The 23,063-nt window shown below is 30.6% G+C and overlaps 2 protein-coding genes and 2 long non-coding RNA genes across 12 annotated transcripts; all 4 read right to left on the bottom strand.

Annotated features, from left to right (window-relative positions):
• Window positions 1–2,255: 2,255 nt before the first annotated feature.
• On the bottom strand, window positions 2,256–5,824 carry LOC145312302 (uncharacterized). The gene is made up of 3 exons (XR_013876993.1): window positions 5,725–5,824; window positions 3,975–4,292; window positions 2,256–3,063 (listed from the first exon to the last, which is right to left on the bottom strand). It is a non-coding gene; the product is annotated as an uncharacterized LOC145312302 (long non-coding RNA).
• Window positions 5,825–5,922: 98 nt separating this feature from the next.
• On the bottom strand, window positions 5,923–17,637 carry LOC145312297 (uncharacterized). Of its 9 annotated transcripts, XM_080151545.1 has the most exons (5): window positions 17,550–17,637; window positions 9,001–9,081; window positions 8,697–8,748; window positions 8,326–8,413; window positions 5,923–7,011 (listed from the first exon to the last, which is right to left on the bottom strand). In XM_080151545.1, exon 5 carries the CDS (start codon window positions 6,985–6,987, stop codon window positions 6,157–6,159), a length of 831 nt encoding a protein of 276 aa, XP_080007671.1. In that variant the 5' UTR covers window positions 6,988–7,011; window positions 8,326–8,413; window positions 8,697–8,748; window positions 9,001–9,081; window positions 17,550–17,637; the 3' UTR covers window positions 5,923–6,156. The 9 variants fall into 9 exon arrangements, with proteins under 9 accessions (XP_080007671.1, XP_080007668.1, XP_080007670.1 ...); XM_080151542.1 differs by lacking the exon at window positions 8,697–8,748; XM_080151544.1 differs by lacking the exons at window positions 8,697–8,748; window positions 17,550–17,637 and adding an exon at window positions 9,510–9,593.
• LOC145312300 (uncharacterized) lies at window positions 12,906–14,193 on the bottom strand. Its single transcript, XR_013876991.1, has 3 exons — window positions 14,100–14,193; window positions 13,290–13,376; window positions 12,906–12,999 (listed from the first exon to the last, which is right to left on the bottom strand). It is a non-coding gene; the product is annotated as an uncharacterized LOC145312300 (long non-coding RNA).
• Window positions 17,638–18,389: 752 nt separating the features above from the next.
• On the bottom strand, window positions 18,390–22,764 carry LOC145312894 (uncharacterized). The gene is made up of 3 exons (XM_080152118.1): window positions 22,691–22,764; window positions 21,079–21,166; window positions 18,390–19,772 (listed from the first exon to the last, which is right to left on the bottom strand). Exon 3 carries the CDS (start codon window positions 19,746–19,748, stop codon window positions 18,660–18,662), a length of 1,089 nt encoding a protein of 362 aa, XP_080008244.1. The 5' UTR covers window positions 19,749–19,772; window positions 21,079–21,166; window positions 22,691–22,764; the 3' UTR covers window positions 18,390–18,659.
• Between the last annotated feature and the right edge of the window lie 299 nt (window positions 22,765–23,063).

The raw sequence follows: 23,063 nt of genomic DNA, 5'->3' as shown, positions 1-23,063 counted from the left end.
ACGCGCATTTTTACTACTAAATATTTAAAAGTTTTTCATAATTAGATAGGTACCTTTTTACATTATTAAATTACCCCTGCCAACAGATTTTAGGGGGGGTAATTATCCACCCCAAGCAAATTTTACCCCCGGGAGGGGGGGAAAAAAAAATTGCGCCATTTTACCCCCCCCCCCAAAAAAAAAAAAAAAATTACCCCCCTTGCTTGGACGCCCCTGTAGATACCTTGTGATACAAAGTAGATCTGTTTAATGCATTTCTCTCTGTTTTCTGTGAATGTTAGTTGCTGACTGACAATGATTCAATTATGAACCTAAAACATAAAAAATAGTTAACTCTTGTTTTCTAATAAAACCACAGAAAATAAAAAAGGGTTCAATGTTTTCCGCGTATTTTTCGTAAAGTTGTGTGCTTTAAAGCAGGAGTAGAACTATAAAATTTTGGCATGACAGTTGCTCTAATATTGTACAATAAAGAACTGTGAAGACGCGGCGGCAAAACCGCCGCTGCCTCCGAAAACCGGTATATCACGCAATTTAGATTTTTCTCGCCAAATTACAAAAAAATTTGAATTATAAAAGACAATCCTACTGTTTTCTAATAAAGTTGACCTTTTATTTGCGCTGGACACTTTTAATTTTTGGATTTTAATATTAAAAACATGTCAAAATTCTACCAAAAAAATGTAAGGTGAAAATATTATATGGATGCTTGTCTCAAATGATTAAAAATTTGGCGTTTTTTTTCTCCCCAATATAGCAACTGCCATGCCAAATTTTAGAGTTCTACACCTATTTTAAAGTCTTAAAACACCCACCTTTATGGAAAATACGCGAAAAAATGACACCCGTTGTCCTCATATATGTATTTTAATATATTGTATCATCTCCAACAGGATGAGTGTAAACTTAGTGTGAAAACCAATGGAAACAATAAAATTAAATTACCTTTCATGAGTTTTTTCCACAATTAAAATTCCTCTGCAGATTTCTCTTTGTTCACTGTAAATGTTCGTTGCTGACATTAATACAATTATTAACCTAAAATACAAACAATATTTTAACTCTTGTTTCTGAATATTTTAATAAAACAAAACTCCGCCCATTTACTCAACGCGTACTCCTTCTACTAATACATAATCAGAAATTTATTCTGGCGGGAAATTACTTTTTATCTTTATGAAAAAAAACCTAGAATAAATAGAGACCCAATCTATCCTACCTACATACTTAAGTTAGGTTAGGTAATGTTAAGTAGCCCCACAGGGTTAGCGCCTCCCGATTTATGGATGCTGTAATCCTTGAATTTATTCTATATTTAATTTAGGCCTTTTGTAGGATTAGGTCTTTTGTACCATATGGCCTTTTAAGTCTATTCCCCCTTACTTTGCTGCTCGAAAGGGAGCATTAGACTGGGTGGTTTAAGAGGGGGTAATAGATAGACCCAGCCTTGAAGTTGGCACGGGGGTTTATGGCTTAGCAAAAGAAAAAGGTGTAGAACTCTTGTCTTTTCTTCTACCAAACATCTATCTTTTGCCTATGTCTTTTCCCTCTACATCGAATTAAAGGGTTTAATTGTCTATGATTAAAATTTCTAAATCTCATAGAACACTTTAACAATGAACAATCGTGAACAAGCACAAGGAGAATGAGTCATCACTGGACGTTCTGGCGGCGCTAGCTTTACAGATAGAAATTTCTAGAACCAGCTATTTATATCCTATTAGGTAGAAGCCCCTAGAGAGTAAGGTGGAGCCTTATGTATGGATAAAAATAAGTAACCTGTGCATTTAGAAACAATATTGGTAGGAAACTTGTTTACTTTATAACATTGCTATCTATTCTTGGTGCATTTTTATGTATTATAAATATTTATCTGAAAATAATTTATTTACATTTGATAAAAATTCTATTCAAACAGAAACCAATAATAATCACACAGAAACAATAAATTAATGATTGTCAATATGCTTCAAAACATCTAAATTATTCACAGAAAATTTAAGTAAAATAAATCATTTTAAAAAAGCAAGTTGTAAGCAAAATAAAGAAGGAGGTAGGATTAAAAAAACAAATTCACATATCAATTAAAATTAATACAAAACACGGTTTTTTTTAGATATTTGTCCAAAAGTTATTTCTCTTTGAATACCTAGCATTTAATAAATGATGAATAAAGATTCAATTGCGGTGTTTTAACAGTAAAAAATAAGATTTGATTTTTTATTTAAATTTAGCATTAATCTTGTCTCTCTAAATTAACATTTGTATCCTATGACAATTAAAGGTTTATATTTTATGATGAACAAAATCAATATAATCAATTCTATCTTCATCATAATTCCGTTCACAAGAAAGAGGATCTTCTATTTCTTGTTTAATATTTTCTTCAATATTGTCAGCTCTCATCTGGATAGAGAGAGGATCTTCATCAAATATTTCTTCTTATTTAATTTCTTCCTTGATATAAACTTCTTCACATTTAATTAAACTAATAGATACAGAAGTTGGAACTGTATTACTACAGCTTTTCATCATTTCTAAATGTTCAGGGGATTTTTTATGCTTTGATAGCGCTAAACTAGAGGGATATTGTTTGTCACAAAGTTTACATGAGTATGGCTTCTCTCCTGTATGAAGTCTTTTATGTTTAGTCAAATCACCATTCTGAGAAAATGTCTTTTCACATTGATCACAAGAGTATGGCTTCTCACCTGTATGGATCCTTTTGTGACCGATCAAATTACTAATAACAGAGAAAGACTTTCCACATTGATCACATGAGTATGGCCTCTCACCTGTATGGATCTTTTTATGGACAGTCAATGCACTATTATCAGAAAATGACTTTTCACATTGATCACATGAGTATGGTTTCTCACCAGTGTTGATCCTTTTGTGTATAATCAGTTTATATTTCCGTGCAAATGCTTTTCCACATTGATCACATGAATATGGTTTCTCTCCCGTATGAACCCTCATATGAACAACCAAAGCAGAATTGCATGTAAGATTCTTATTACAAATATCACAAGTATTCATGCTGGTATATCCTCTCTCAATCTCCTGAAATATTATTTTTATTAATAAAAACATAAAATATAGTTTTTCTAATATTTTCAAATAAACACAACATTCAGGTAAAAACTAAAAAAAGGATGACAACTTCCATAGAAGCAAAGCAAGAAAAAACAGCCTGTCAGACAAGCAATACAAATTGTAAAAGTCAAAACCAAGTTGTTGTCAATAAAGCATTATAAATCAAATTTTTTGTTAAAGGTACCATCATGCAGAACAATTCTGACATGCATAAATTTACGATAAGAGCTACTGTTATAGAGGTACAGGCAAATGTAATAAAGCTTCACTTTGAAAATTGTAGAAAGAAAGTAATAAACAAGGATGACAACATTTATATATATTGTGTACAGAGGTTGAAATGGTTTTATTACCCCCCCCCCCCCATCTTTAGGTTATATAACCCAACCACCCCCCCCCCTTTCTACATATTTAGTTTTTATAATTATTTTTTATAGTATTTAGCAACTCCTCCTACTTTAATTGTTCTAATTCAATGATAAATGGGCGGATGACAACATCTATAAAACAACCTCAACAAAACAGAATGTCAAAAAATTCATACAAAACTTTAGTAATTTATCTTTGATAAAAGCTGAAAAGATGCATATTTCTTATAAAAATTTTAATCATGGCAGTACAGACATACCAACACATCAAGTGATATCTAATAGAGTATGTGCGGAATAGTATATTCGGAAATGGCCGGCAAATTATTTACTAAATAAGAATGACAACATTCATGAAAGCGAAGCTCTGAAACGGTAGGACAAACGAACATAAACACAGAAGAATAATATTGTAAGTAAATTTGCAAAACTGCTTAATTAAAGGATACATATCTTTAGAACTTGATTATAGAAATGCTTCCTTATAACATTGTAATTGTTAAAATTTACCTAAAGTAGTAGCGAAGCTATGGAGACACTTAAACACCAGCACATAAAATGACATGTTCACATTAGTCTAGAACATAACATAATTTACTTATTATTGCACCCGCATATAAATATTCAAAACCCCAGTAAATCTGGAATAAACAAAATCCAAATTAATGATCAGATAAAATCTTATTTACATATAACAAGACATAGAAATATATTTAATTAAATGGCATGAATAGTTTGATATCAATTACAACTATGCTTGGTAGTGAAGACTCCTCCTGGTCACGTCGTCATCTTGCCTACAGACTTCTACTTGCTTGTTATCATGTCCTACAAATAGTTACTTAATTATATATCACAACAGTAATTGGAATGAGTATTACAAAATTCAGATGAACAGGATAATTATATCACATACATATTTGTTGTCAAAAAGGTTTACACATCTTTTATTTGGATTTATGGACATTCTTGGTAACGATCATAGAGTTGATACACTTTCTAAATTGTACCTATCTATTAAGGTATCACTAAGAAAAGTTTGAAATTGAAAGGGCAATTATTACATGACAAAATTAATGAAAAGAGCAAACCGTACCGTTCCGGACGGACCAACCCTAATTATAGAAAAGAAAAGGTCGTGCAATCAAAGGGGTAGTTGTCTGATTGGTGTGTAACCTAGGGTGTGTATCGTATTTTAAAAACAGCTGAAGAGCGGCCAATTTTGCAGCTAGGATGACCAAATTTTAAGACGAACTTTTATTTTTCATAACAAAAAAATTACTTTTTCTGATCATCGCCAAAAAACGGAAAATAACGGAAACCGCCATTTTCGGCGGTTACGGCGGTAAAACGGCGGTTGGCGGCGCCAATTAATATTTTTATCTGTTTATTATTGCTCAAGGATTTACCAAAAAAAATTATAGGTATCTAGCTGTAATAGAAGCCACGATATTCATGATATATGTCTGTAGTAAAAGCCGGACAAAAATCGGTCATAAAGTCGGTCAGGGTGCGGTCAAACGGTCATAACACCACTTTTCTCATAAGGTCATTGATATTCACCAAAAAAATTTTAGGTTTCTACCTTATATACAAAGTCATAATGTAGAAATTAAGATTTATTTAGAATTTTTTTAAATTTTGGTGCTACCCAACCGACTTTGACCGGACACCACGAACGACACAGACCAGATATCCTAATAAAATCAACTCTTGCCGACGTGTAATTACTAAACTTAAAAAGTCATGAAGTCACAACTCTCTATCTTACCTACAAAAAAAATGACATTGAAAAAATAGAGGAGGGGTTAATAAACAAGACAAAGGGGATCATTTTTTTCGCGTATTTTTCGTAAAGTTGTGTGTTTGCGGTATGTCCCGCCAATTTATTTTCTAATAAAGATAACCTTTTATTTGCTCTGGACACTTATTATTTTTTTATATTAATATTAAAAACTTGTCCCAACTCTACAAAAAAAAAAAGTTCCCGGAGAAAATATAGCGTAAACTTTTTAGGACAAAAATTGTCTCAAACGATTCAAAATTGTCTAATTTGGCGAGAAAACGCAAAAAAATCGGCGGGAGTCTCGGTTCGGCCGCTGTTTTTTTCTCACAAATCCACGTTATACCCCCATTAAAGCAACTTACAGAATTCTGCGAAAGCTACCTAACCCTTTCTATAACCAACAAGTTAAATCCTATCAAGATGAAGCCCCTAGAGAATAAAGTGGAGCCTTCAGTATGAATAAAACTAAATAACCTGTGCATTTAGAAACAATATTGGTAGGAAACTTGTTTTCTTTATAACATTGCTATCTATACTTGGTGCATTTTTATGTAGTATAAATATTTATCTGAAAATAATATATTTACTTTTGATAAATATTCTATTCACACAGAAACAATAAATTAATGATTGTCATTATGCTTCAAAACATCTAAATTATTCACAGAAAATTAAAGAAAAATAAATCATTTACAAAAGTAAGTTGTAAGCAAAATACAGATAGGATTAAACTACTTTGTATGTATAGCCTTTTATAAAGGAAAAAAAATGTAACAAATTAAATTGCTTTTTAACAGTTAAAATGAGATTTAGACTTTTATTTGAACTGAGCAAGCAATTGGCATTAATCCTGTCTCTTTAAATTAACATTTGTATCCTATGACAATTAAATGTTTATATTTATATTTAATGATGAACAATATCAATAGTAACAATTCTATCTTCATCATAATTCTGTTCACAAGAAAGAGGATCTTCTCTTTCATGTTTAATATTTTCTTCAATATTGTCAGCTCTCATCTGGATAGAGAGAGGTTCCTCTTCAAATATTTCTTCTTCTTTAATTTCTTCTTTAACATCAACTTCTTCACATTCAATGAAACTAATAGATACAGAAGTTGGAACTGTATTATTACAGCTTTTCATCATTTCTAAATGTCCCCGGGATTTTTTATGTCTTGATAAACTTGAACTAGAAGGATAATGTTTGTCACAAAGTTTACATGAGAATGGTTTCTCACCAGAATGGATCCTTTTATGGACATTCAATTCACCAGCAGTTGTAAATGTCTTTTCACATTGATCACATGAGTATGGCTTCTGTCCTGTATGGATCCGTTTGTGTTTAGTCAAATCACCATTCAGAGAAAATGTCTTTTCACATTGATCACATGAGTATGGTTTCTCACCAGTATGGATCCTTTCGTGTCTAGTCAAATCACGAATATTAAAGAAAGACTTTTCACATTGATCACATGAGTATGGCTTCTCACCAGTATGTATTCTTTTGTGCTGAGTCAGATTACATCTTTCTTTGAATGTCTTTTCACATTGAACACATGAATATGGCTTCTCTTCTGTGTGGATACTTTCATGACGGGTTAAATTACTTTTCTGTGAAAAAGTCTTTTCACATTGATCACATGAGAAGGGCTTCTCTCCTGTATGAACCCTCATATGAACAACCAATTGAGTTTTCTTTGTAAAATTCTTGTTACAAATATTACAGGTATTCATGTTGGTATATCCTCTCTCAATCTCCTAAAATATTATTTTTATAAATAAAACACAAAAAAATTGTTGCAATTAAAAACTGAAAAAGGATAACAACTTCCATAGAAGCATGCAAGAAAAAACAGACGGCCAAACAAGGAAGAAAATTTTTAAAAGTTATATTCAAGTTGTTGTCAAAAAAGCAAAATAATTTTTTTAAAAAAAAGAACAATTTTACAGATCCTTTACTTATTGTTAAAGGAATCATAGAAACAATTCTGACATGCCTGAATTTACGATAAGAGCTACTGTTATAGACGTACAGACAAATATAAGAAAGCTTCGCTATTAAAAATTGTAGAAAGAAAGTAATAAACAAGGATGACAACATTTATAAAAGCAATTCTGACAAACATGGAATTTATATTGTATTCAGAGCTTGATATGGTTTTATTACCACCTCCATCCCCCCCCCCCCAACATCTTTAAGTTATATAACCCAACCACCCCCCCCCCTCTTTTTATAATCATTGTTTATAATATTTAGCAACTCCTCCTACTTTAAATTTGTTCTTTAAGTTTGAGGTATATAAAAACCCCTTACCCCCAACTATGATTTCTATGATTTAAGGTTGTAATATTAATGAATACACATAAAACTGGAAATAAATTGTTATGATAGAAGAAAAACATCCAGAAATTAACACAAGACTTTAGCAATCTATCTTTTATAAAAGTTGAGAAGATGCTTATTTCTTTAAAAAAATTTTGAAACAGAGTAGTATAGACAGACCAACACATCAAGTGATATATAGAGTAGGTGCGATATTCGGAAATGATCGGCAAATCATTTACAGAATACGGATGATAACATTCATAACGGCAAAACTCTGAAATTGTAGGACAAACAAATATTAACACTTTAAGAATGTCAGAACTGAATAAGCAGAATATAAATGTATAAGTCTAAACAAAATTGTAAGTAAATTTGATGCAAAGCTGTATAATTACAAGATAAGAACTTGATTATAGAGACGCTTTCTTCTAACATTGTACTTAGTTGTAACAGGAATCAGTATTCCAAAAATCCGATGAATAGGATAATTATAACACATACAATTTTTTAAATGATTATATATAGTTGCTACGCTTTCTGAATTGTACTTAACTACCACAGGAATAACCTTGCCAAGTTTGAAATTGAAAGAACAAATATAACATGACTAAATTAATGAAAAGAGCTTACCATTCCAGACGGGCCGACCTTAATTATAGATAAGCTTTGCTTTTAAACATCAGCATTGAATAGCATAAGAGAATGAGTCTGGAGGAATGACGTAAAGCACAAAAATATAAAAATACCTTATAATATAAAGTAGATCTGTATAATGGATTTCTCTCTGTTCACTGTGAATGTTAGTTACTGACTGACTTTGATTCGATTATCAACCTAAATCATAAACAATAGTTAACTCTTGTTTAATAATAAAACTGAACAAAATCTCCGCCCATTTACTTAAATATTATGCTCAATGCGCGGACTCCTCCCACTTTTAATCAGAAACTGAACAAGCAATAGTTTTTGTTAAAAGTTTGTAATGTTATTTTATAATGAATAAAGATTCTGGTGGCAAATTATTATATGATACAGATTTTCAAAATGTAAATTTGTCATCATATAAGATTAAAGTAATGTGCGCATCAAATAAAACAAATGTTAACTTTATCTGTACATGAGCTCTAGGGGGCTTGGTGTCACTTCGGGTTATAGACCTATCCACGCACCTTGAAACATAGTCTATGTCTTATAATTGCTTTGTAAAGCCACAATTATCCCTATAGACACCTGCCCCTGTAATTGCACCACCCTGGTCTGGAAGTCCTAACCTGTGCATGGTAATGAGTTGCACCAGTTTATTGACCAAGGAACCCCCCTCCCTCCACCTGCTCTTACTGTTGATGATAGCATTATGTAATATTTTTATGTCTCTTATTTTGAGGTGTGTACCAGACATGAACTCGACAGTGACACATTACCTATTACGCTAATTCTTCTGAGGATTTCTCCCTGTTCACTGTGATTGTAAGTTGTTGACTGGCAATGATTCAATTAAAAACCTAAAATATAAACAATATTTAACTCAAGTTTATAAATATTTAGCTAAACTAAATCTCCGCCCATTTACTTAATAATGATGCTCAACGCGGACTCCTCCTACTAATACCTCATCAGAAACTTATTCTGGCGGGAAATTATTTTTTATCTTTATGAAAAAAAACATAGAATAAATAAAGACCTAATCTACCCTACCTACTTAAGTTAGGTCAGGTAATGTTAAGTAGCCCCGCAGGGTTAGGGCCACCAGATTTATGGATGCTGTAAGGTGTAGAACTCTTGTCTTTTCTTCTACCAAAATTCTATCTTTCGTCTATGTCTTTTCCCCCTCTACACCGAGATTAATTGTCTATGATTAAAATTTCTAAATCTCATAGAACTTTTTTAACAATGTACAAGAACAAGGGGAAAAAGTCATCGCTGGACGTACCAGCGGCGCTGGCTCTCGAGGAGGAATTATATTTCTAGAACCAGCCATGTAAATCCTATTACATTGATATCTATACTTGGTGCATTTTTATAAAATATAAATATTTATCTGAAAATAATATATTTACATTTGATAAATAAACATAAACTAATAAATCATGGATTGTCATTATGCTTAAAAACATTAAAATTATTCACAGAAAATTAAAGTATAACGGATCATTGTTAAAAAGTAAGTTGTAAGCAAAATAAAAAGGGAGATTAAGGGGTTAAATAAGCGAATTCACATATCAATGAAAATCAAAACAAAACTTAGATTTTTTATATATTTGTCCAAAAGTTATTTGTCTTTGTATAGAATTTGATAAATAAAGATTCAATTGTGACGTTTTAACAGTTTAAATGAGATTTAGATTAATTTATAAAATTCATTATCATGTCTCTCTAAATAAATATTTGTAACCTATGACAATTAAATAAAAATGAATTCTAAAAATAATGTACAAAAATTAATTGATATAAGTCTAAAACAATGGAGTAAGCATTTTATATCAAGATAAATATGACATTTACAGTTTTATTTTATGATGAACAATATCAATAGTATCAATTCTATCTTCATCATAATTCTGTTCACAAGAAAGAGGATCTTCTCTTTAATGTTTAATATTTTCTTCAATATTGTCAGCTCTCATCTGGATAGAGAGAGGATCTTCATCAGATATTTCTTCTTCTTTAATTTCTTCCTTGATATAAACTTCTTCACATTTAATTAAGCTAATAGATACAGAATGTGGAACTGTATTAATACAGCTTTTCATCATTTTTAAATGTCCAGGGGATCTGTTATGTCTTGATAACTCTGAACTAAAGGTATAATGTTTGTCACAAAGTTTACATGAGTATGGCTTCTCTCCTGTATGGATTCTTTTATGGATATTCAAACTACTATTCCTAGAGAAAGACTTTCCACATCGATCACATGAGTATGGTTTCTCACCTGTATGGATCCTTTTATGACGGGTCAATTCATCTTGCCGTGCATATGCTTTTTCACATTGATCACATGAGTATGGCTTCTCTTCTGTATGAATTCTTTTATGTCTAGTCAAATCACTACCTGATGTAAATGTCTTTTCACATTGATCACATGAGAAAGGTTTCTCTCCTGTATGGAATCTTTTGTGTTTAGTCAATTGACTACTAGTTATAAATGTCTTTTCACATTGATCACATGAGAATGGTCTCTCACCTGTATGTACCCTCCCATGAACCACCAAGTTAGATTTATGTTTAAAATTCTTATTACAAATATCACAGGTATTCATGCTGGTATATCCTCTCTCAATTTCCTAAAATATTATTTTTATTAATAAAAACATAAAAAGTAGTTTATCCAATCTTTTCAAATAAACAACATTAAGGTTAAAACTGAAACTAGGATAACAACTTCCATAGAAGCAAAGCAAGAAAAAACAGACAAGCAATACAAATTATAAAAGTTGTTGTCAATAAAGCTAAATATTTTTAAAAGCGAAGCTTTTCTATAATTAGGGTCGGTCCGTCCGTCCGTCCGTACGTCCGTACGTCCGAACGTCCGTCCGTACGTCCGTAACGGATAGCTTTTTTCGTTAATTTAGACATGTTAGAATTGTCCTATCGATTTCAAATTTTGCATGGTGATTCCTTTAGTAGTTAGGTACGATTTGGAAAGCGTAGCAACTCTATAATCATTACCAAAATGTCCGTACGTCCATTTTAAACATGTTGATTTTTTTACTTTTTTAAATAGCTTTTTTCGTTAATTTAGGCATGTTAGAATTGTCCTATCGATTTCAAATTTTGCATGGTGATTCCTGTAATAGTTAGGTACGAGTTAGAAAGCGTAGCAACTCTATAATCATTACCAGAATGTCCGTACGTCCATTTTAAACATGTTGATTTTTTTTCATTTTAACAACAAATTTGTATGTGACCTAATTATCCGATTGGTCTGATTTTTGGTATACTGATTCCTGGGACAACAAAGTACAATATTATAAGCGAAGCAACTCTATAATCAAGTCCTAAAAATGTAAGTATGTCCATAATCATTATCCTGTATCAAGCAGTTTTTCAACAAATTTACTTAAATTTTGCTTTGACTCTTATACATTAGCATTCTGATTATTCAGTTCTGACATTATACAAGTGTTAATGTCCGTTTGTCCTACCGTTTCAGAGCTTCGCTTTTATGGATGTTGTCATCCTTGTTTAATGGACAATTTTACAGACCCTATACTTATTGTAAAAGAAATCGACATGACAATTCTGACATGAAAAGCTACTGTTACAGACGTACAGACAATGTAAAAAAGCATCGCTTTGAAATTGTAGAAAGAAAGTAATAAACAAGGATGACAATATTTATAAAAGAGAAGCTGACAAACATGGAATTACAGCATTTATATTTGTGTACAGAGGTTTTATAACCCAACTATCCCCCCCCCTCTCCCCAGTTTTAGTTTATTATTAAAAAATTATGGAGCTGGAAATAAATTGTTATTATATAAGAAAAACATTGATGACAATATCTATAAAAGCCAAGCTCAAATAATTCAGACAAGCAGAAATATCCAGGGATCTGAAGGGATAAGACAATGGCCAATAAATTGATATATAAATTCCCTATGATGATGCAAAAAATTACCCCTTCTGTAGATTAAAATTAGTGTTTTAAACGATTGAACACTTAACTTAATGAATCAACCAATGAAAATTCACTAGTGTCCCCAAAGTTGTTAAGCAAACGATTAAGAAAACGTTATTGTGAAACTTTGGGGGCATATTTCTTATAAAAATTTGAAACAGGGCAGTACAGACAGACCAACGAATCATGTGATATAGAGTAGGGGCGAATTATATACAAAACAAGAATGACAACATTCATAAAACCGAAGATTAAAAACAAATGACATTAACACATTAAGAATGTCAGAACTAAATAAGCAGAATATCAAGCATATGTCTAAGGAAGATTTAAAGTAAATTTGCAGCAAAACTGATTAATTACAGGACAAACTTACATCTTAAGAACTTGATTGTAGAGATGCCTCCTTATTCAATTGTATCTTTTTATAAAAGGAATCGGTATTTTTAAAAACAGATGAATAAGATAATTATAAAACTTGTTGTCAGAAAGGTTAAACATGAACATTAAATGGACGTACAGACGTTATGGTAAAGATTATACAGTTGCTACGCATTCTAAATTGTACCTAACTGTTACAGGAATCATCATACAAAGTTCGAAATTATTAGATATTTCTAACATGTCGAAATTAAGGAAAAGAGCTACCCGTTATGGACGGACGGGCCGACCGTAAATATAGAAAAACTTCCTGTTTAAAAATAATATAAATACCTTATAATATTAAGTAGATCTGTATAATGGATTTCTCTCTGTTCACTGTGAATTTTAGTTGCTGACTGATGTTGATTCAATTATCAACCTAAATCATAAACAATAGTTCATTATTGTTTTATATAGAATAAAGAAATCTCCGCCCATTTACTTAATCATGATGCTCAAGGCAGATTCCTCCTACTTTTTATCACAAACTGGACAAGCAATTATTAGAGAGATAAAGATTCTGGTGGCAAATTATTTTTATCATGCATTATTACATGATATAGGATTTTAAAATGTACATTGTACTGTACATATATCATTTTATATATGATGTAATTTAAAAATTAGAAAAAGGCTTTGTACATAAAATATGAGAAGAAATCAAAGTACCTTATTCCACAATCAAAATTCCTCTGCAGATTTCACTTTGTTTTCTGGAAATGCTAGTTGCTGACTGACATTGATTCAATTATTAACCTAAATCATAAACAATAAATCTCCGCCCATTTACTTAATCAAGATCTCAACACAAACTCCTCCCTTTTTCCATCAGAAACTAGACAAGCAAATGGGTTTTTTTTATAAAGAGTGTAGGGTTATTTTAAATAAAATTCTGGCGGCAAATTATTGTTTAGATAAATGCGAAACTTGAATAGGTTCAAGAAAAGATTTGGATTAATAAAAAAGAGATGAAAAATTGTCATCTAAATTGAATGAAGTTTGTTAAGGAGTAAAACTCCGTCCACCCTACCCCTTACCCCAAGAAGCACACTATGATATTTGGAATTAGATTTATCCTCCCTCCCCAAACTCCTTTATAACCCCATAATAAATGTATTATTGCTTAACTTCTCACTATGGTCAAAAGCCCTTGTTTTTTACAAATAAGGTACAACTTACCCAAGAGGTAAAACTTTTTGATGCGTCATTTAACCAAATAATGATAAAATACCCACCATCCTCCCCCCACAAAAAAAAAGGCTTGGAGCTCCTTGATATTGACAAGCATATCACTTGTTATTATCGCGAATATTTACAGCCCTTTCCTTATAAATATAAATATACTCAAAGATCTTGCAAACAATAATCAGGAAAGTTTAGCATTGGCCACAAATAAGAAAATAACATCATTAAGGTAGTTGTCACTCTCTACCTCTTATGACCCTCTTTATTTCCTCTCAATAATAAAAAAAGAATAACCTGTGTGTGTTTGTAAACAAAATTAGTAGAAAACTTTTTTCTTATTGATATCTATACTCTGTGCATTTTTATTTATCATAAATTAATCTGAAAATAATATATTTACATTAGACAATTATTTTATTTACACTACAAGATAAACTGAAATACAAAATACAAAAATACAAAATACAATAAAATCATTCACATAAAAAAAACATTTAACAGTAATGTAATTGAAATAAAATGGAGACAGGATTAATGTGGAGATCCTGTAAAACGTAAAATAAAAGTGTAAAATAAGTATATTTATAATTAAGATACACCATAAAAAAAATTAATATTCGCATATTAATTGAAATAGACACAATAGCTACCTATTTATAAATGAATTAAAAATTGCAACAAATAAAAATAAACACAGATTTTTAATGCGAAAAAAAAATTTAGATTTTTATTTGAATTGAGCATTAATCCCGTCTCTCTAAATAAGCATTTGTATCCTATGACAATTAAATGTTTATATTTCTATTTTATGATGAACAATATCAATAGTATCAATTCTATCTTCATCATAATTCTGTTGACAAGAAAGAGGATCTTCTATTTCTTGTTTAATATTTTCTTCAATATTGTCAGCTCTCATCTGGATAGAGAGAGGATCTTCATCAAATATTTCTTCTTCTTTAATTTCTTCTTTAATATCAACTTCTTCACATTTAATGAAACTAATAGATACAGAGGGTGGAACTGTATTATTACAAGTTCTCATCATTTCTAAATGTCCAGGGGATTTTTTATGTTTTGATAAATCTGAACTAGAGACATAATATTTGTCACAAAGTTTACATGAGTATGGCTTCTCACCAGTATGGATCTTTTTATGACGGGTCAATTTATCTTTCCGTGCAAAGGTCTTTCCACATTGATCACATGAGTATGGTTTCTCGCCAGTGTGAACTCTTTTATGGACAGTCAATTCACTATTTTGAGAAAATGTTTTTTCACATTGATCACATGAGTATGGCTTCTCACCTGTATGGATCCTTTTGTGTCTAGTCAATTCACTACCAGTTATAAAGGTCTTTTCACATTGATCACATGAGTATGGTTTCTCACCAGTATGGATCCTCTTATGGACAGTCAATTCACCAGCAGTTGTAAATGTCTTTTTACATTGATCACATGAGTATGGTTTATCACCAGTATGGGACCTTTTGTGATTAGTCAAATGACTTTTTTGAGAAAAGGTCTTTTTACATTGATCACATGAGAATGGCTTCTCACCTGTATGGATCCTTTTGTGCTTAGTCAAATTAGCAATTTGAGAAAATGTCTTTACACATAGATCACATGAATATGGCTTTTCACCATTATGTAGTTTTTTGTGTAAAGTCAAAGCACTATTCTGAGAAAAAGACTTTCCACATTGATCACATGAGAATGGTTTCTCTCCTGTATGAACCCTCATATGAATAACCAAGTGAGATTTCAGTTTAAAATTTTTGTTACAAATATCACAGGTATTCATGCTGGTATATCTCTCTCAATCTCCTAAAACACAAATTTTGTTTTTCCAATATTTTCCAATAAACACAATATTCAGGTTAAACCTGAAACAAGGATAACAACTTCCATATAAACAAACAAAGAGTCGTATCTGAGTTGTTGTCAATAAAGCAAAATAATTTTTAAAGAACAAACAATTATTTTAGCAACAATTTTATACATCCTTTACTTATTGTTAAAGGAATCATCAGAACAATTCTGACATGCCTAAATTTACGATAAGAACTTATGTTATGTACGTCTATACAAATTTAAGAATCTTCGCTATCAAAAATTGTAGAAAGATATTAATAACAAGATGATTATAAAAAGCAAAGCGGTTGATACGGTTTTATTACCCCCCCCCCCCCCCCCCAAATCTTTGTGTTATATAACCCAACCACCCCCCCTTTCTCCCCAGTTTTAGTTTTTATAATTATTGTTTATAATATTTATTTAATTGTTCTAATTCAATGTTAAATGGGCGGAGTTATAATTTAATATTTGATGCAGGGGAGTAAAATGAGGGGTTTCAAAGTTTGAGGTATGTAAACACCCCTTTACCCCCATCCCAGGACGTATATGAGTTAGGGTGGTAAATAGGATAATTATAACAAATACAATTTTTTAAATGAGTTGCTACGCTTTCTAAATCGTACCTAAATACTACAAGAATCACCATACCAAGTTTGATATTGAAAGAACAAATATAACATGACTAAATTAATGGAAAGAGCTTACCATTCAACATATATAGAGGTAAGGCCGAACCAAACTTATTTATAAAAAATCTTCGCTTTTGAATACCAGAATTGTAGCATAAGAGAATGAGTCTGGAGTAATGACATAAAAATACCTTATAATATAAAGTAGATTTGTAAAATAGATTTCTCTCTGTTCACATTGAAAGTTAGTTGCTGACTATCGTTGATTCTATTATCAACCTAAATCATAAACAATAGTATATAATTAAAGCTAAACAAAATCTCCACCCATTTACTTAAATATTATATGATGCTCAATGCCCGGATTCCTCCAACTTTTAATCAGAAACTGGACAAGTAAATACTTTTGTTAAAGGGTGGTGATATTATTTAAACAAAAATTCTGGCGGCAAATTATTGTTTATTATTCATTGTTACATGAGTAGGTTTTTAAATGTAAATATTTTATTATATTAGATTAATGTATTATAGAGCTAAACCAGAACAAATGTAATCTTATTGTGTATGTACAGACCAATGCAAAGGACAAAAATGTTATAGATTTGCTTTGCACATAAAATATAAGATATTAAATTACCTTTCATAAGTTTATGCCTCTGCAGATTTCTCTCTGTTCACTGTGAAAGTTATTTTCTGACTGACAATGATTCTATATTCTATAATCAACCTAAACTATAAACTCTTGTTTTATATAACATAGAGTAATCTCCGCCTATTTACTTAAACATGATACTCAACGCAGACTCCTCCTACTTAAAAAAAATTCTGACGGCAAATTATTATTATATGAAATAGGTTTTTAAAATGTACACATTTCAATTTATGTTGAAACATAGCTGTTTCACCAATTCAAAGTTTATTGTAATGATTACAGGGTGACAGACAATAATATATACTTTGCACATAACGTATACATATTAGACGAACTGATGGACATACAAATGGCGGAATGTGTACAAGATTAGTGATAGATTTTATAAATGTAAAATAAATTCTTGTGGCTATCCTAAACTATAATCACGGAAGGACATACCGACATATGAATGACCGGCTCACTAAGAGTATTTTTAAACTAAAAGAACAATTCTTCTAGCCCTACTATATCTAGTCAAACTTAAGAGTTTTTTTGTCTTACTTACTTAGACTGACGGATTGATGTACCGACATACGAATGTCAGGATTATAAAATAAGAATAACCTGTGTGTTTGTAAACAAAATTAGTAGAAAACTTCTTTCTTATTGATATCTATACTCTGTGCATTCTTATTTTGTTATAAATTAATCTGAATATAATATATTTACATTAGACAATTATTTTATTTACATTACAAGATAAATTAACAAATCAATAATTTGTCTTTATACTGAACAACAATAATATCATTAACGTAAAAAAAGTCATTTAAACAGCAAGTTGCAAATGAAATAAAATGGAGACAGATTTAATGTGGAGATCCTGTAAAAACAAGTGTTAAGTAAATACAGTGTGTTTTTTTTATGAGAACTTTTTTGAAAGCAATTTTACCCCACTTATAGTTATCAGAATTTAATGATTAATGGCTTTTTTTCTTCGTTTTTTAAGGCAATTAATAGAACACCAAAAAAATATTTCAGTTTTTATTTAAAAAGTACAGTAAAATCTAAATTTCAAAACTTAGGTGTCAACATATAATAATGGTTTCAGCGCATTTTTCTTAAAAAAATGGATTTTCTGTAGTCGACTTTGGGGGGCCAGTACTCCCTCCCTGGTTGAGATATGACCTTCAAACTTTGATATGTTCTAGTACATGTCCCTAATAGTATCTGTATATATTTTTAGCTCTATATCTCAACTTTGAAGTATTTAACAGCCATTCTTGCAAAAGGTTGATTATTTGAGCATAAGAAAAATGCGCTAAAACCATTTTTAGATGTTGACACCTAAGTTTTGAAATTTAGATTTTACTGTACTTTTTAAATAAAAACTGAAATATTTTTGTTGTTGTTCTATTAATTGCCTTAAAAAACGAAGAAAATAAGCCATTAATCATTAAATTCTGATAACTATAAGTGGGATAAAATTGCTTTCAAAAAAGTTCTCATAAAAAAAAACACACTGTATATTTAGAATTCAGAAACAACGAAGAAAAATTAAATATTCACATATCAATTGAAATAAACAAAATAGCTTTAGATGTTGAAAAATGAATGAAAAATTGAAATAAATAAAGATAAAATGCAGATTTTCAAGGTGAAAAAAAATTTAGATTTTTATTTGAATTTAGCATTAATCCTGTCTATCTATTTAATTTAATTAAATGTTTATATTTATATTTTATGATGAACAATATCAATAGTATTAATTCTATCTTCATCATAATTCTGTTGACAAGAAAGAGGATCTTCTATTTCTTGTTTAATATTTTCTTCAATATTGTCAGCTCTCATCTGGATAGAGAGAGGATCTTCATCAAATATTTCTTCTTCTTTAATTTCTTCTTTAACATCAACTTCTTCACATTCAATGAAACTAATAGATACAGAAGGTTGAACTGTTTTATTACAGATTTTCATCATTTCTAAATGTCCAGGAGATTTTTTATGGGTTGATAACTGTGAACTAGAGATATAATGTTTTTCACAAAGTTTACATGAGTATGGCTTCTCACCTGTATGAATTCTTTTGTGTCGAATCAAAGAGCTTTTATCAGAGAAAGTCTTTTCACAATGATCACATGAGTATGGTTTCTCGCCAGTATGAATTCTTTTATGATTAGTTAAAAGAATATTCTGAGAAAATGTCTTTTTACATTGATCACATGAGTATGGCTTCTCACCACTATGGATCCTTTTATGTTTAGTCAAATTACTAATTTGAGAAAATGATTTTTCACATTGATCACATGAGTATGGCTTTTCACCTGTATGTAGTCTTTTGTGTTGAGTCAATGTACTATTGACAGAGAAAGATTTTTCACATTGATTACATGAGTATGGTTTAACAAAACTATGGATCCTTTTGTGTTGATTCAAATTACTAGCATTATAGAAAGACTTTTCACATTGATCACATGAGTATGGCTTCTCGCCAGTATGAATTCTTTTATGTACAACCAAATCACTATTTTGAGAAAATGATTTTTCACATTGATCACACGAGTATGGCTTCTCACCTTTATGAACCCTTTCATGGACAGTCAATTCCCAACCAGATTTAAATGTCTTTTTACATTGATCACACGAGTATGGCTTCTCACTAGTATGAATTCTTTTATGTCTGTTCAAGTGACTGCTAGTCGTAAATGACTTTTCACATTGATCACATGAGAATAGTTTTTCACCAGTATGGGTCCTTTTATGTACAACCAAATTACCTCTCAGTGTAAAATTCTTGTAACAAACATCACAGGTATTCATGCTGGTTTATCCTCTCTCAATCTCCTAAAATTATTTTATGGATTAGTATTAGAACATAAAATATTGTTGTACAGATATTTCTAGATAAAAAATTATTTACACACAATCGAGAAAAAAAGGTAAAATAAAGGATGACAACTTTCATGGAAGTAAAACTAAAAAAAAACTAAAATAGTATAAATCCAATGATTACATTATATAAAAATTGTTGTCTTCTTAATAACTAAATATTTATAAGTGCAAATAGCCTTTCTCGGAACTATATTACAGATCCTTTTCTTTTCAAGAAAAGTAGGCAGTCAGACAAGCAATACGAATTGTAAAAGTCATATCCAAGTTGTTGTCAATAAAGCTAATTAATTTTAAAAGAACAAACGACCTTTCTCTAACAATCTATGATAAGAGCTAGTGTTATGTACGTATATTCAAACAGACGTAAGAAATCTTCGCTTTTAAAAATTGAAGAAAGAAAGTAATAAACAAGGATGACAACATTCATAAAAGCGAAGCTGACAAATATGGAGTGACAGCATTTATATTTGTGTACAGAGGTTGATATCCCCCCCCCCCCTCTCCCCAGATTTAGTTTTTGTTATAATTGTTTATAATATTTAGCAACTCCTACTAAATCGGCGGCGGAGTTAGAATTTAATATTTGAGGTAGGGGAGTAAAATGAGGGATTTTAATTTGGGGTAAACACACCTTTACCCCCATCCTAGGACGTATATGAGTTAGGGTGGTAAATATAAATTAATACATAGAACTGGTAATAAATTATTATCATAGAAGAAAAACAGTGATCACAAAATCTATAAAAGCCAAGCTCATCAAAACAGAATGTCAGATAAAAGCTGAGAAGATGCATATTCTCAGCAAGATAGGGGACTATAGGCTGTTTATTAAACTAGTTCCCAAAGTTGGCTTAACAACTGAATTTTGATTGGTTGGTTGGTTTATTAAGTTGAGTGTTTAAAAGTTTCAACCACTAACTTTAATCTAAAAGATGTGTAATTTTATGTGTCATCATTGGGGATGTATGTCAATTTATTAGCCATTGTTTTTTCCCTGCATATTTCTAATAAAAATTTGAATCAGAGCAGTACAGACAGACCCACACATTAAGTGATATATAGAGTAGATGCGATATTCGGAAATGTCCAGCAAAATATTTACAAAAACAGATCAGCATTGAATAGCATAAGAGAGATGATTATAGTCTCAAGAATCATCATTAACATATGCGCTAGGTACTTATCAAAGAATAAATAAAATGTTTCTACCCTAACCCTAACTCTTTCTTGAGTAATAAACCATAACAACTATAAATACCTTATAATAAAAAGTAGATCTGTATAATGGATTTCTCTGTGTTCACTGTGAAAGTTAGTTGCTGACTAACAATGATACTTTTATCAACCTAAATCATAAACAATTTGTTAACTCTTGTTCTATAAATAATAAAGCATGACAAAATCTCCGCCAATTTACTTACATATGATGCTTAATGCGTGTACTCCGATTGGTGGGTATATTAAGTTGAGTGTCCAAACGTTTCAACCAAAAATTTATTTCTACAGAAGGGATAATTTTGTGTATTAACATTCTAGATGTACATCAAATTATCGGTTATTGTCTTATCCCTTTATATTCCTGCGGGTAATTAGGAAGAAAAATATACTAACTTACCTTTAAAATAGGAAAATTATTCTTTATTTTATATGAAATAGCGGCTGCGTCCCTACTATCTGTAGGGATATTCGAAGGGAGAACCATATCGGTTCAGCGGTTAGCAAGATACTTCGCTACAGACTAAAACAGCTTACTACTTACTAAAAATAGGATAAGCTGTTTTGAAAAGAGCAAAATTCAAAGGCCTTTTGAAGTAAATAAACTGAGAGATAACAATATTGTAGATTTGCTTTGCATATAAAATATAATATGAAATTAAAACAAGATACCCTTACATCCTTTTAATAAAGTAACAGGTTATCTGTTTGTCTGTCTTTTACAAAGAATCTCGCTAACCGCTGAACCGATGTGATTCTCCTTTACAGGGTAGCTTTTCATAGGTCCTGGGAGGGTTAATAGCTAATTTGAAGGAGGGTATCTCAACCCTCCCCAGAGAAATCGCCAAAACCAAATAAAAATAATAAAAATGTATTTCAATTTATCGTCCATTGTCTTATCCCTTAAAAGTTAAAATCCCTGGATTTTAAACTTAATTAGTACTGTTTAGTAACAACCAGCTGCTTCGCCCCTAGTCATTAGTTGATGGTGGAGGAGGAAAAAAAGAATAAAATAGCATAAAAACACCCCAAGACATTTATAAAGTACAATAAAGACGTAAACATTGTATTATCTGGAGTCAATATATTGTGACATAAGTCTCAAAAAGTAACAATTATTTAAATATTTGAGACTAAAATGGACATTATGACCTTGGTAGTTTTAGTTGGTTAGAGTAGAAACCAGAGGATGTTGACATTTAATTTCAAGATTGAAAATTTCGTTGGGTAGGTAGGTAAGTATTTAACTTTGTAATAGGAATCTTTCACACAGAAAGCGTGTTTTTTTTCTTATCATTTCTCTTTAATGTAACTAAGAATTTGTAATAATTTTAAAAAGTAATTTTATCTCAAGCATTTTTCTCCTTGTAACTAACCTCTCTGTGGGGACTCTTTTGCTACTGCATGACAACCCCTGTTGCTTATAAAGATATCTGAACTGTTACAAAAAAAAATACTGACTCAGCAAAAGAGATATATTGAGAAAAATTATCTTAAAATGAAGTGAGTAATTCACTAATAAACTTGTGTCACAGGGGTTAGATGTAAGGGGAAAATCTAAAAATATAAAATCTCAAATGATTCCAAATTGTCTGATTCTGCGAGAAATTATGAAAACAAATTCTGGCACAATTAATGAAAGTAATCACATTTACCTGATTTATCTTAGCTATTTATTCAAATGAAGGCTGGAAGAATTTTACTTTTATTTCATTGTTATCCGTTTTCTGAAAAAAATTATAAGTTTTGATTTGCATAAGAGAATTTTTTTAGCCAAATAATCTTAAATAATCAGAAAAAGTAGAAAAAATAATATATACAGATTTAATAAAAAAATAAAGAAAGGGTTGGGAGGGGGTGTTTTACCACTTTCACTTACTCCGTGATTAATAGGTTAGGTATTAATGGTTGACAATATAACCTAAAACACCCCCCCCCTCTTTAATATTTACGATAAATAATACATTATTTACAAAATTTTGTATTTCATAAAGAAAACAATTGTTCATAATATTTCAATTTTACGTT

Source organism: Acartia tonsa, chromosome 2, assembly GCF_053477335.1.
Source record: "Acartia tonsa isolate MP-2025a chromosome 2, ASM5347733v1, whole genome shotgun sequence".
Lineage (NCBI taxonomy): Eukaryota > Metazoa > Arthropoda > Copepoda > Calanoida > Acartiidae > Acartia > Acartia tonsa.
Note: the sequence above shows the minus strand (reverse complement) of the source record. Positions and strands in the feature narration are given on the sequence as shown.

Excerpts from the sequence above, each read along its gene's own strand:
- LOC145312297 (XM_080151538.1), bottom strand. The coding sequence starts at position 15,609 with ATGAATACCTGTGATATTTGTAACAAAAATTTTAAACTGAAATCTCAC.
- LOC145312894 (XM_080152118.1), bottom strand. The coding sequence starts at position 19,748 with ATGAATACCTGTGATGTTTGTTACAAGAATTTTACACTGAGAGGTAAT.